Source organism: Sturnira hondurensis, unplaced genomic scaffold (genome assembly GCF_014824575.4).
Source record: "Sturnira hondurensis isolate 20B ecotype Veracruz unplaced genomic scaffold, ASM1482457v3 Scaffold0011576, whole genome shotgun sequence".
In the NCBI taxonomy this organism is placed as follows: Eukaryota; Metazoa; Chordata; class Mammalia; order Chiroptera; family Phyllostomidae; genus Sturnira; species Sturnira hondurensis.
The window spans coordinates 1,510,505-1,525,029 of NW_028084207.1; the positions used below are offsets into that span (position 1 = coordinate 1,510,505).

At 34.7% G+C, this 14,525-nt stretch overlaps 1 protein-coding gene across 1 annotated transcript; it reads right to left on the reverse strand.

Moving 5' to 3' along the window:
• Nucleotides 1–1,964: 1,964 nt before the first annotated feature.
• TENT5D (terminal nucleotidyltransferase 5D) lies at nucleotides 1,965–3,140 on the reverse strand. Its single transcript, XM_037060294.1, has one exon. The coding sequence runs from the start codon at nucleotides 3,138–3,140 to the stop codon at nucleotides 1,965–1,967; it is 1,176 nt and encodes a 391-aa protein (XP_036916189.1).
• Nucleotides 3,141–14,525: the final 11,385 nt, after the last annotated feature.

The window sequence follows — 14,525 nt, forward strand, 5'->3', positions numbered from 1 at the left end:
TTTAAAGCTTTAGGAGAACACCACGGGAAATTTGTCTAGAGAAGGAGTTGAAATTAGCAATAGGATGAAAGGAAGCTAAGGGTGCATGTGGGAGATAAGATGTTTCCAAAAGTTTCAGAATTGTGCTTATTCAGCATTAAATGCTACCCTGGAAAATACTGAGCCTTTACCCATAACTCATCACTATCATACTTCTTTTATTCCTACATAGTTTTCCTAAATCTTTTGGAATATTTTTTGGTTCTGTTAATACAACATATATTCCAGTTTTAGGCACAAGTTTTAGGTACTCTCACAAATTCAACACTAAAGAGTATACTTAGGGCAGAAAGATCAATCATTTTTATCTATAAATTCTGTCAATAGATTACTGAATTTTCTCCTTAAAAAGCATTCATTAAATCTTGTCCCAAGCAAGGAGATGAATCCATATGTTTTAAAGCCTCAGCATTGTGTGACTGATTTTATATAAAATAACATATATACTAGGCAGTGGTGCTCTGGTATAAAACATCTGAGAAACATTGGTTATCTGAAAATGCTATATTTGGTATACTTCTTGTGCCCAATACTCTAATACAGAGAAGAGAGATTAAGCACAGTCTACAAGTGACAAATTCTCATAATATGCCTGCTGGATGATGTTGTGATGGAAAAACTTGGAATTATTAGTGAAAACTGACATGGATACTTATAAAAAATTAGAAGCAAGTAAAAATGCTGAAGTTTTCTGATGGCCTTATCTATATCCATTCAGGACAGTTCCCATTCTATCATACCAGATAATAGTTGTCACGGATTATTTTATTCATTATACTAAGAAAATACTGTTTTACTCCCACTGGTAGATTTGATAGTAGTATGTTTGATGTACTGTAATGTGTAGATGAATACTTGCAGAACTACACATGTGTAGAACACAATGTGTAGAACACATACTTGATGAATATATGCAATTGTTGAGTAAATTGGTGTTATGGGAAAATTCACATAGAAGGCACTTGAGTGGTACATTAGAAACTTATCTTTGGGGAGGCCAAAATAAAAAAAACGTGCTTCCTTTAGTTATTTTAAAATATTTTCATTTATTAATACTGAATGTCTCCAGATATATTAAGATGCTTCCCAAGTAGGTAATAAAAATGATAAATGCCATAACTAAAAAACTCTGCCTGTTTTGGCTATTTGCCATTTAAAGTCTCTATTTAATAGATGATAAGCTTTCATATTACAGTTGGTCAGTTTCATTCTTTTGACCATATTTGGCAGAAAATCAAGAAAACTCTATAACTAGTCACATTAGTAGTTCTGCAGCCAGATGATATTATTCTTCAAATCCACAAATTAACTTGATTGTTGGTAAATTACTAATGCCCAGTGTTTTCCAGTATCATTTTTTCAATATTCCTTCAAACAATAGTAAGATTTTGTATCTAACCCAATTCAACTGATAAACAAAATAAATGCTTGCAAGTCCAGGATTTTAATGTCTTCTACATCTGTTGTTTTTGAAATTAGTCATTTCTGTTAAGTATTGAAAATCCACTGACAGTAACATTTAATAGAAACAAAATGAAATGAATGTAACAAAGGAATTGACCAAATGCTGGCATTTGTCTTTCTCTCTCAGTTTTAAACCATGAGTCCGTTCTTTTATGCTTTAATGAAAGACGTAGGCCTGTGTAATGTATTTGTCACAGCAAATTTGAAAGTCACAAGTAGTAAGATTTTAAAATAATTTTAAGTGGCCTATTGTGTCTTAAAAGCATCACAGGTAATAAACATTTGAAAGTCACTTGAAGTGGTACATTCACAGACAATTATTTACTCTAATGTTTAAACTAGAATTGATGGAAATATTTGGTAACAATGCAAAAATGAAAATAGATTTTACATTTTATGGAATTTGGAAACCTGCTTTTTAAGAGGTGTTTAATTAAAGCGAAGTTTCTGTTGCACATTTTTTACTTCATACTATTTGGCATATAAATGTTCATTGGGTAGTATGGCCGAAAGAAAATAGGTGGTGGTAGTCCAGGTATTCCATAGTAAGGAGGATACTGTCCTTCACTAGTAAAGTATGGAGCAGGCTGATAAAAGCAAGTTACATGGTCTGTATTGGGTAGAATATTCTGTTCTCCCAGTACTTTTAAAGCCATAAAGGTAATCATATTGATTGTCTGTCTTCTTTCATGACCCATGAGGCAAACAGTGCTTTCACTTACAACTCTACGCAAGGTCATAAGGTACTCATACTTGCTCTTTTCTTCACCTGTGAAATGATTGTGGAGATATGATTCAATCTTCTTTTGCTGTTCTCCTACATCAGGAAAATCAATGAAAAATCTAGAACACATGTAACGTTCCAGGTTCTTGATTTGTGCTTCACAAGCTGGCTTAAAGTTATGAACCAGCAAGTTGCTATACTTCAGAAGGCCACCACCTCTAATCTCTTCAGGTTTTCTGGTAGCTATAAGCTTGTTTTGCAAATGCATCATTGCTTCTTGAAAATCTCCATACATGCTTTCAGCTACCACAGCAGGACAGGATTCTTGGGCTAGCTTAGCATTTTTGTCACAGTAGAAATCTAACATGGGGTCCAAAAGAATTTGAAAGGAATCTACACTGAACTCAAACTGTCGTCTGAGTGAATTCACGAATTTGAGCTCTACATTCTTCCCATTATTATTTGAAAGAGAGATGAGGCTCCAACGATCATACTTATTGCAAACTTTGACCATCTTCTGCACATAAGCCTCTTTCATGATCCTTAGGGTGATCTTTTCCTTTTTTACACCTTTTGGTAAAAAGTCAAGTAGACAACCTAGAACTATGTCCTTAACAACATGAAATTCTTGATCATTTGGTAGTTCAACACGAAAAATAATATCCAGATCCTTATAGGTGATTCCATTGTGGCTTGCAAGTATGTAACTTGCAATGGAACCATTCAATCGGGTATCTTTAACAATGATTCCTTGCTCTATCAGTTGATCTTTTACAACATGAATAATCTGTTTTGGTTTTACCTCTAATGTGGGAAAATTCCCCCTTCCATGAATTGGAATTACTTCATCTAACACTTGATCCAGTATTACAACTTGATCCCAAGTGAGATTGCTGAATGCAATTTCAGACATTTTGAAGTCTGTAAGTCAACTGGAAAGCAAGCAGAATATTGGAAGGAAATGTTAGCATCATGAAATCAGTGTTATACCCAAAGTGTATAAAAAGGGTTAAAAATAACTGTAACTGAACAATAAATAAAAAAGGGAAAAAGTTAAAAAGACTTATTCTCAACATACAATATATCAAACTAATACTAGGAAGTAAATTATCACTGTGTATAATTGTGGTTAAATCTATAAGTGAAATAAAGCCACTTTGATTTCAAAATTGTTAGATGCATTAGTGCATGCAAACAGACATTATCAGGGATTTATTAAAATTATAATTATTTTTCATATAAAATGGTGGCCTCTTTCAATCTTTATTCATGTAGATACTATAATGCTTGTATTTGTCTGGTGTTAAAATTTTATTCACGAGATAATCATAATACATCTTTGAGGTTCATTGTCATGAATTTAAGATCAAGATAGCATGACTCTGTGTTAGACCCAACTGATGGAATGGCATAATGATGGCATAATGTTCAAAAGCAATATATAACATTTGTAATCCAAGAGCATGAGAGAACTCATTTTATATATATTTCAGAAGATTAAATTAGAATTAAAAAATAGCCTTAGGAAGTAAGCATTACTATGAAAATAAATATGACACATTATTCTCTGTGATAATATATTTGTGGCACACACACAAATATATATACATATATAGACATATATGAGCACAAAAATATAATGAAATAAATGTTGCAATGGAATAAATGTAAGTGATTTATATTGATTTGGAAACTACACACACATCTACCATGCTCACCTCTATTAACATGGAAAATTAAGATCTGAGAGTAATGTTATGCTTCTTTGGCACATCTATTTTCACACACTATACAATATAATACAATGTTATAAGTATAAATTTTAAATACGACATTAAAATAATAAGACTTGTCTTCATGTATGAAACATGCTCAAGATTTAACAGTTATACCTCATATAGCACAGTGAAATACTTATACTATATCAAAGACAAAAATTACGAAAGTCTAATTAACTTGAATTGCTGAAACAAAAAGCATGGCTGAATATAAACTTTGGATGACTGTCATATTAAAGTGAGAAGACTACAACAAATCCATCCACATTGCTTATATATCTGCCTTAGGTGTAGTACAGTTCTTAGCTACTGAAAGTGCATTTATTGAGGATAAAATACAAAGCTATATTTCTATGGACTGTACTTCAAATTTAAGGCAGAAATCCTTGAATAATTTTCCACACAAACCCAAACACATGCACAAAATCTGAAATTCCTAATTATTCTTCTCCGAAGGTGGATTATCAGCAGTAGTTCATTATTTCACAGAGCATATAAATCTTGTTCTTATTCTGCCTTCTCCCAATTTATCCTTAAAGTGATTTCCATGTAGGTTAACTAATATTAGTGTGCCGATAATTTATCAGACTATAATAAACACTAAAATCAAAGCATAGTGGTTTCCTTTATTCAACTGGATAAACTCACGGAGAGTGCAAGCGAAAACAATTATGTTGCCAAGATTTCACAAAGTATTGCAAATAGATGTTTGTAGTCAATATAAAAAGGTATAATTTTTCTCCCAACTCTCACCCTGTGGTTCTTCTGACTATGGGAGGACAAGAAAAAGTTAACTACTGTTTTCATATTTGTATTAGCATTAGAATATATTCTCAGAGAGAATGAGAAAAGCTTAAAACTTACCTTGGAGGGATTACTTTCAAGGAGGTAATGTAGTTGAATTAGTTAGATGATTTACTGGACTCTTCAGTGAGTCTTCCAGCGAAAATAGGAATTTTCTTCTTGCTACTGAATAAAGTCATGAATCAACCAGGGAAACTGCAGGGAGGAAAAAGGGAACAATGCAGTTCTTTGCTAAATAAATACAAAGATAGGAATTTTCTTGTTATCACTAAATAAAGTCATAAACTAGCCAGGGAAGCTGCAGGGAGCAAAACAGCAACAAAAGAGTTCTTTGATAAATATTACATACAAAGATACAAGTAATATGATGAAACCTGGCCAACAGTCCTACAAATTATAGAGAGAAAGAGACAGAGGGGGGGGATGATTTTAGCATATATCAGGATTACATAGAGAGCTTGTAAACATATAGATTTTTGGGTCCCACCTGCAAAATTTCTCATTCAGGTCAGAGGTGGGCATAAATATTTGCATTTATACCAACTTTCCAACTTCCCAGGTAATGCTGATGATACGGATTAGAGAACCACTTTAACCAGCCCTAATCTAAAGAAAACTGACAAAGAAAAGGCACAGTTGTCCCAATAACAGCACCTAGTCCCTCATAATTTGGCTATTTCTATTTAATTTAAAGTATTACATCAAGTAATGTAGATAATTCTAATCAAAGTGAATGTTTTTCTTTATATTTTAACAGTCCAATATTGTTTTCTCAACTAAAAATTAAAGGTAATAGAAAGCCTTTATAAAGTTTGCATTAGAATTCTAAAGTACAAGTGTAACTGGTTCCAGCATCTATCATAAATGATCGTGTGTGTTTGTGTGTGTGTATGCATATATATATATGCATATATATGCATATTATATATATAATATGTCTGTCCAGAAAGAGTCCAGCCATTGTTGATATAATGAGAAGGGTTTTTGTGACATCGATGTTACCTGGCAGGCAAGGAGAGTGGACTGGAATGCACATGCGTGAACAATGATAACTTCCCTGTCCTAGTCAGTCGGGGCGGTAGATGCCTTTTAGTGACCACATGTACTGTGTGGCCACAGCATTCAAAATGACTAAGTGAGTGGAGCAATGAATCTGCATCCAATTTTGTCTCAAGCTTGAACATTCTTCTGTGGAAACTATTTGGATGGTTCAGAAGGCTGCAGCTGTGGGCAACAAGTGATTGGCAGCTTCATCATAACAACATGACTGCTCACACATCACGTCTGGTACAGAGTTTTTTGGAGAAACATCAAATCACTGAGGTGACTCACCCCCCTTCCCCACAGCCCAGATTTGGTGCCCTGCCACTTCTGGCTTCTCCCCAAACTAAAATCACCTTTGAAAGGAAAGAGATTTCAGACTGTCAGTGAGATTCAGGAAAAAATATGACAGAGCAGCTGATGGTGATTGGGAGAACTGTGTGAGGTCCAAGGGTGCCTACTTTGAAGGGGACTGAGGCATCATTGTCCTATGTACACTGTTTCTTATATATGTATCTTATTCAATAAATATCTCTATTTTTCATATTACATGGCTGCATACCTTCTGGACAGAATGTGTATATATGTGTGTGTATGTATATATATACACATATACATGTATAAAATATATACATATATGTATATACGTATATATGTATATATACATAGATATACACATATACATTTAAACTTGATCTCATGTAGTCTAATCTCTGAATAAAGATTCTCAGTTGCAGCACCTTGAGGCAGACTATATCTGTCATACTAATTTATGCTTGTGATAGCTGAAGTTTTAAAAAATAAGATAGCTCAAGTTTTTTTACACTCACTTTATTTATTTTTAAGTATATTTTTGTTAATCATGCTATTACAGTTGTCCCAATTTTTTCTCCCTTTATCCCCCCTCTGCCCTGTACTCCCCTCCCCACCATCATTCCCCCACCTTAATTCATATCCACGGATCATACATATAAGTTCTTTGGCTTCTCCATTTCCTATACGGTTCTTCACTTCCTGCTGTCTATTTTGTGCCTACCACTTATGCTTCTTATTCCTTGTACCTTTCCCTTCACATTGCCCCCTCCCCCTCCCCATGATAACCCTCCATTTCTGTGATTATGTTCCTGTTCTAGTTGTTTGCTTAGTTTTTGTTTTTCATTTTTAGGTCCAGTTGTTGATAGTTATAAGTTTGTTGTCATTTTACTGTTCATATTTTTTATCTTTTTCTTTTTCTTAGATAAGTCCCTTTAACATTTCATATAATAAGGGCTTGTTTGATGAACTCCTTTAACTTGACTTTATCTGGAAAACACTTTATCTGCCCTTCTATTCTAAATGATAACTTTGCTGGATAGAATACTCTTGGATGTAGGTGCTTGCCTCTTTCCAGCCCCTTCTTAGCTGCAAGATTTCCTTTGAGAAATCAGCTGATAGTCTAATGGAAACTCCTTTGTAGGTAATTCTCTCCTTTTCTCTTGCTGCTTTTAAGATTCTTTCCTTCTCTTTAATCTTGGGTAACTTAATGATGATGTGTGTGTCTTGGTGTGTTCCTCCTTGGGTCCAATTTCTTTAGGACTCTCTGGGCTTCCTGGACTTCCTGGAAGTCTATTTCCTTTGCTGGATTGGGGATGTTTTCCTTCATTATTTGTTCAAATAAGTTTTCAACTTTTTGCTCTTCCTCTTCTCCTTCTAGCATCCCTATAATTCGGATGTTGGAATGTTTAAAGTTGTCCTGGAGTTTCCCAAGCCTCTCCTCGTTTTTAAAAAATTCTTGTTTCTTCATTCTCTTCTGGTTGGATGTTTATTTCTTCCTTTTGTTCTGAATCATTGATTTGACTCCCAATTTCCTTTCCGTCATTGTTGGTTCCCTATATAGTTTCCTTTATTTCATTTTAATTTATTTTTTCAGCACCATTCATCCATTCCATACTCCCTTCCACATCTACCTACTCCTGCCCACCCCCCACAATCACCACACTGTTGTCCATGGCCATGAGTTCTTTCTCTTATTTCATCCCTTTTTGCTTGATCCCTCCATCCCACCTACCCCTACCCCTACCCCAGAGCTGTCAGCCTGCTCTTTATCTATGAGTCTGTCTCTATTTTGCTTGTTAGCTTAGTTTATTTATTATAGTCCACAAAGAATAAACTCAAAATGGATTAAAGACTTAAACATTAAGACTCAAAACCATAAGAATCCTAGAAAACAACATAGGCAATAAAATCTCAGAAACTTCTGTAGCAATATTTTTTTCTGAGATGACTAAAGTTTTAAAATGTGTATGTTAAAATGGAAGTTAAAAATTTCTAAAGAACCATTTTTCCCTTTCAATTACACTTATTAGTTCTTTATTCCACCAAAATCTGAGTAGGTTTTGCTTACAAGGAAACATATAAATAAGCCTGTGTTTTGAGTCTAATTGTAAATGAAAAATATTTTAAAGGAAATACATTCTCTGTATAAGAACTAGTATTAACATTATTAACATAATTAACAAATTAACTCTGTGGGCAACCTATAATAACATTCTTTTAGTGAACACCATAATCACAATCAGTTGCTCTAAATAGACATCTATTTTATAATTTGTTCTAAATATCTTGACTAAAAGTTACTGAATAAAAATAAAGTATTTGTCTACCCTCCTTGTGAGCTTTTTCTATTAGCCCATTAAATTAAAAAATTTAACTACAAAGCAATCTTAAAATATATTTTAGGTTCAAATATAGCAAAAGATGAATGTTTTAAATAAAAAGTATAAATGTTTAAAGGGAAACTGTACATTTGCAAAGTTTTTAAACATTCCAATATTTATTTTACGCATTGTTTAACTTAGATTTATAATATTGATGTGTGATATTTTAACAGATTTGAAAAAGCACAAGGAAGTCATGGGAAGATTAAGCTATTTGAATGCTTCTGTGAAGCTTTCATTATTCTATGCATATAATTTTTATATGATTGACCACAGTGCTTGAGTCCTGGAATAATACTTATATCACAAAAAACTGTATCACTTACACCACAATGCATTGTTGATATTACATGTCTATAACATTTAAAGATTCAGCAGGGAATTCTCAATACCAGATCACTTTCAGCATTAGTCATTTTCAAATTTGGTTTGAAGAATACATCAATTCACTACTGATGCTAATCAAAGGGGGAAATATTGGTACAACTGTAATAGAACAATAAAATATTAATAAAAAACATTTCCAAAATTGAATACTTTCCAAAAAAGTCCCAATTTAGGTTAATTAAAAAACTTTTAAAGTTGCAAATATTTACTCATCTAGGATTCTACTAATGAAACAGATGAGCTCATTTTCCAAATTTACACCCTCTTATGTCAGATAATTTTGAAGGTTGAGAAAAAGGTGTTTTAACTGAAATGTTCTTAATTTTAAAAATAATGTTTTAATTATGTTAACATATGTGTAATAACTTTATTTTTAATTACTAGGAGTGGTAAAGTGCTCAGAGATGTTATTTGGCTTATTAGAATTGGTTTCACCCAGTGGAAGTAGGGAAAGGAGAACATCAATTTATCCTGTACCAAATGATGGTAGAAGTATTCAAAGTTTCTATTTAGACCCAGAACAAGGCAAGCATATAGTTTATGTTCCAGCATTTTTCATATCCTGGTCTGTCATTCTCTCTGCTTATGACCATCTCTTTTCAAATGCTCTGCTTAGCTCTGTTTCCAATTCTAGTAGCCACTGTTCTTACTGACTTAGTATTGACATGAATTCCCAGTTTTTTGTCATTGATGAATAGGGAAATACCTTGTTTGTGAAATTATTATACATGTGTGGGTAGAAGCATGCTAAAAGAAAGTTTTTGAGTTGAAAAGCTCAAGTGAAAGGTGCACTAGGACAATTCAGATAAACATGCCAGGCCCTGGCTGGTGTGGCCCAGTGGACTGAGCACTGGCCTGTGAACCAAAGGGTCAGTGGTTTGATTCTGAGTAGGGCACATGCCTGGGTTGTGGGCCAGGTTCCCAATAGGGGGCATGTGAGAAGCAAACACATGTTGGTACTTCTCTCCCTCTCTTTCTCCCTCCCTTCCCCTCTCTAAAAATAAATTAATTAATTAACTTGAAAAAGATAAACATGCAAGGCACCAAGAAAAAAAGAACACAAATGTCTTAAAGAGGAACAGCTCTGGGTTTAAAAGTGTCATGCTCAGAAGCTTAAAAGAAAGTGCCTTCCTCCAGATTAAACATCAGCCCCTAATTCCAGAGAAATTTGATCATTTTCTTCCCATTCTGCCCCAACCCATATACATACACTTTCTTGTGTTTGTTTTTGGTTTTTTTTTGTGTGTGTGTGTGTGTGTTGCAGGGTGATGTTGTTTGTTGATTTTGTGTTAAAAGTGTGCACTGTTCTGAAGAAATCATCTTTCAACTATTTTCAGGTTTAGTGCCAACACTATTTACAATAGGCAATCTGAGAGCTCCCAGCATTAGTGCCTCCTTCATCTTCCCCTCTGCTCCTTATAGTGGCTGGTTGAGGTTGACAGTTATCAGGACTTACCAGGCAGCAAGTCAGGCTTCTTTTGCTTCTGATATACCTAATGCAAAGGGCTCCTGACTCTCTAAATTGCCATCAATCTCAGAGAGTGGAGCTGGCCAGAGAGAACTCTAGTTCCCTTTGGAGTGACTTCATGGAGATACTGAGAAGACTGATGTGCAATAGGCTTCTGGCCAAACTGGGAGCTAAAGCTACCTAGTGGGACTAAACCCCATTCCCTCTTCACTGGACTCTGTTCAGCTCACCATGACTCTCACAATAAACTCAGTAACCAGGTAAGCATTCCCCAAGTCATTCCAGATATCTTATCCCTTTGTGGATAACCCTGTCAACACTCAAGGGATCAAAGATTTTCTGGAGAATGAAGAGGATTCAGTAATTATTGCTAACAGCATATATGACTTCCACCAGTCATATATGAACAATATCTGAAGAAGCAAGAAAGTAGGAACTCACCAGAATCTTCCAGGAAAAAGTCTCAGCTTTATAAAAAGTAATACTTGCTAGTTCCTCCCCTCACTGAACCCAGTCAGCCACAACAATTCACTTTACCAATTGCTGCTTCTCTTCAAATCTGTGCAGGCAAAGAGCAACCACAAGGAGGCAGGATGTGTTGCTAAAGTGAGGCTCTGGAGGACCCTTCCTAGTATGCACACAAAAAAAGAGGAGGGTGATCAAAGAAAGCAAAAGAAAGAAACACCTCTAAATTAAAAGAAAAAGAAAATAAGAGGAGAAGCAAGGTAGGAAAGAAATCAAGGAAGAAAGAAAAACAGAACACTGAGAGCAAGCACTTGCAACAGTGGCTGCAATGGCTGCTAAGCTGCTGCTGTCCAAAAGCAACTGGGTGCTGAAATGACATCCCCCAACACATCCCTTTAGTCCCACTCACCCACTCCACAAGCTTCCCTTCTTCCCAGGCTCACCTCCCTTGTAACATAAAAACATTTGCATGGGAACCTGTCCTCACACATTTTAAGGTGATCCATAGTATTGAGTCATATGGGTTCCACCTACCACAGGAGGGCAATCTCTCCACTACTTTCCTTTCTCTTTAGTCCTGAACTTTCTCCAGTGGAATAATACTACTTTCCCTCCCTTCTAACATAGGAAACAAATTTCCTATCATTCACACAAATAAAGTCTGGCCTGTATCTTTCCTAACTTCTACCCATTCAACTGCCCCCTACACACAGAGACACACACAGGCACACGAATAATGCCTTCTCCCCACACTACTTCAATCATTGCCAACATAAGCACAACTTAAATTCATTCCCAGAGGCAGTTTTTATGAATAACGTGGCTTATTTTCCTAGTGTCTTTTTTCCTTAACTCTCTTTATCAAGAGGAGTTCTCTCCCTGACTTCAATACTTTCTTCTCTTGGCTTCATTAGAAATATGTAGTTCCTTGTGTTTTTCTCCATATTTCTATCTCTCATATTTCCTATACATACTTCTCATAAGAGAAAAATAGCTGAATATTGTTCTTTTAAAATCAGTTTCAAAATTCAGTCCTTGATAGTTTTAAATTGCCTTCATAAAATTCATTAAATGTATTAATCCAAATGTTTCTAATCCTTACTTGCATTAAATTGTTCTATTACCGTTAAATATGATTCACTTTGAGGGTACCTACAAACTATACAAAAGAGGTAACTGATAAGAAAAAATCTTGAAAAGAAGTTCAGAATTATAGGAAAAAATATGTATGTAAACATACTAGATTACCTGAATATAACTTTCTTTCACTGATAATGGAGATAAGCACACTTGGTATCTTAAAAAAAAAGAATTAGGTACAGAAATTTACTTTAGTATTTCACTTTAGAAATGTCTGAAGTTAAATTTTTATAAATAATTTACTATCAGGTTATTTACTGAGATGTCAATGTGGTAATTGATCTTGAAGATTTTGTAATTTACTTATCCTGGAGTTGTCAATAACATAATTCTTGGTACTACATTAACACATCACTTGTATTATGTCTCTCATCTATTTCTGTTGAATTAGCACACAAGTTAAAGTATTAAAGTAATGCATTTTAAGCAGCTTAACAATTCAATTTTACCACAACCATAATTATAGACACAATTATTAATAAAATAACTACTTTTCTAGAAATTCATTATATACATCTTAGTTGAATAAAATTTTCTAATAAAATGTAATTTTAATGTCAATTTCAATATCTGCTCATAGTTGAAACTAAAAGTATCAAAACTCCCTTTCTATGGAATTTCTCACCTTGTTTTTTGGTAGCACTTTGTTAATTTAACAGCACTCCTACTCAGAAGACTAACTTTCTTTTTCAGAGTTCCCCATTAACTGATCTCCCCACATTCTCTGCACTCCACTTGCCACAGTATCATGGATACGGTTGCTAGGAGACAAAGAATACTACTGTTGTATCATCAACTCTCTTAGAGTTAAGAGTATTTTCATAGAGTCCTGGCTGGTGTGGCTCATTGGACTGAGCACTGGCCTGTGAACTAAAAGATCGCTGGTTCTATCCTTAGTCAAAGCACATGCCTGGGTTGCACTTAGGGGCGTGCAAGTGGCAACCAACTGATGTGTCTCTCACACAGAGATGTTTTTCTCCCTCTTCTCCTCTCTCTAAATGTAAATAAATAAAATCTTAAAAAAAGAATATTTTCATTCCATATCTTTGGCTCCTTTTTAAAAAATTATTTGCCCATATACATGTGGATTTATTTCTGAATTTTCAATTCTGTTCCATTGTTTTGTGTGTCTGTTTTTCTGCCAATATCATTCTGTTTTGATTATTGATTTATAGTATAATTTGAAGTCAGGGAGTGTGATACCTGTGACTTCATTCTTTTTTCCCCCCTCAGGATTGCTTTGGTTATTTGGGTCTTTTATGATTCCATGCAAATCTAATGATTATTTGTTTTATATTTTAAAACATTTTCCTTGAGATTTTAATGGGGATTGAATTACATCCATTATATTGCTTTGTGCAGTGTGGACATTTTAAATATGTTTATTCTTCCAATCCATATACACAAGATACCTTTCATTTCATTGTGTCTTTTTCAGTCTCTTTTAATAGTACTTTGTAATTTTTAGTATACAGGACGTTCACATCCATTGTTAAGTTTATTCCTAGGTATTTTATTCTTTTTGCTGCAAATGCAAAATGATTTATTTCATTTTTTCTGAAATTTAATTTTTAGTAAATAAGAATGCAGTGGATTTTTGTACATTGATTTTGAATCCTGCAACTTTACCATATACAAAAATTAACTTAAAATGGATGAAAGACCTAAATATAAGACCTGACACAATAAATTACACAGAAGAAAACATAGGTACTAAACTTATAGACATTGGCCTTAGAAAATATTTTATGAATTTGCCCTCAAAAAGCAAGGGAGGAAATGCAAAAATAAATGAATGGGACTATATCAAACTAGCAAAAGTAACTGCCAACAAAATAAAAAGGCCATCAACTAAATGAGAGAAGATATTCATAAACAACAGCTCCAACAAGGGGTTACTGTCCAATATATATATACAGAACTCATACAATTCAACAACAAACAAATAAACAACTCAATTAAAAAGTGGGCAGAGGACCTGAACAGTATTGAGGCTTGCTTCTCAAAAAGTTAAGAATAGAGTTATGGCAACCACTGTGAACATGCACTCTCTCGGTTGTTAACTTGGTCTCCCAAGACTTAAAGAATCAGTGTTTGATAAAATCAGAATTTGATCAATGGGATACAAAGATACATAAAAAATACAACTTGAGATCCAAGAAGGTGGCAGAGTAGCTGGCCCCTGTATTCATCCCTCTCAGACACGGACTGCATTTGAAGTTATACCTCAGAGCTGAGAATGAATCAAAATAACTGTAACAGCACACTGGAAGGAGAGCGTGGGGAGTGCTCAGGAACCAGCCCGCTTGCTGGAGACATGCCAATGGCTGGGCTTTCTAAGTGGCAGCCACCAATGACCAGCGAAGCCGAGCCCAGCACTGCTGGCTGCACAGAGTCCGGGCTGCTGTAGCTTGGCTCAAGACCCAAGAGCTACCAGGGCTGCGTAGGAGAAAAGGCAGGGGAGGTGGGGGCTCCAGAAACAGCACCACAGGGACAGGCAGGTCAGAGGCTGAGACCTC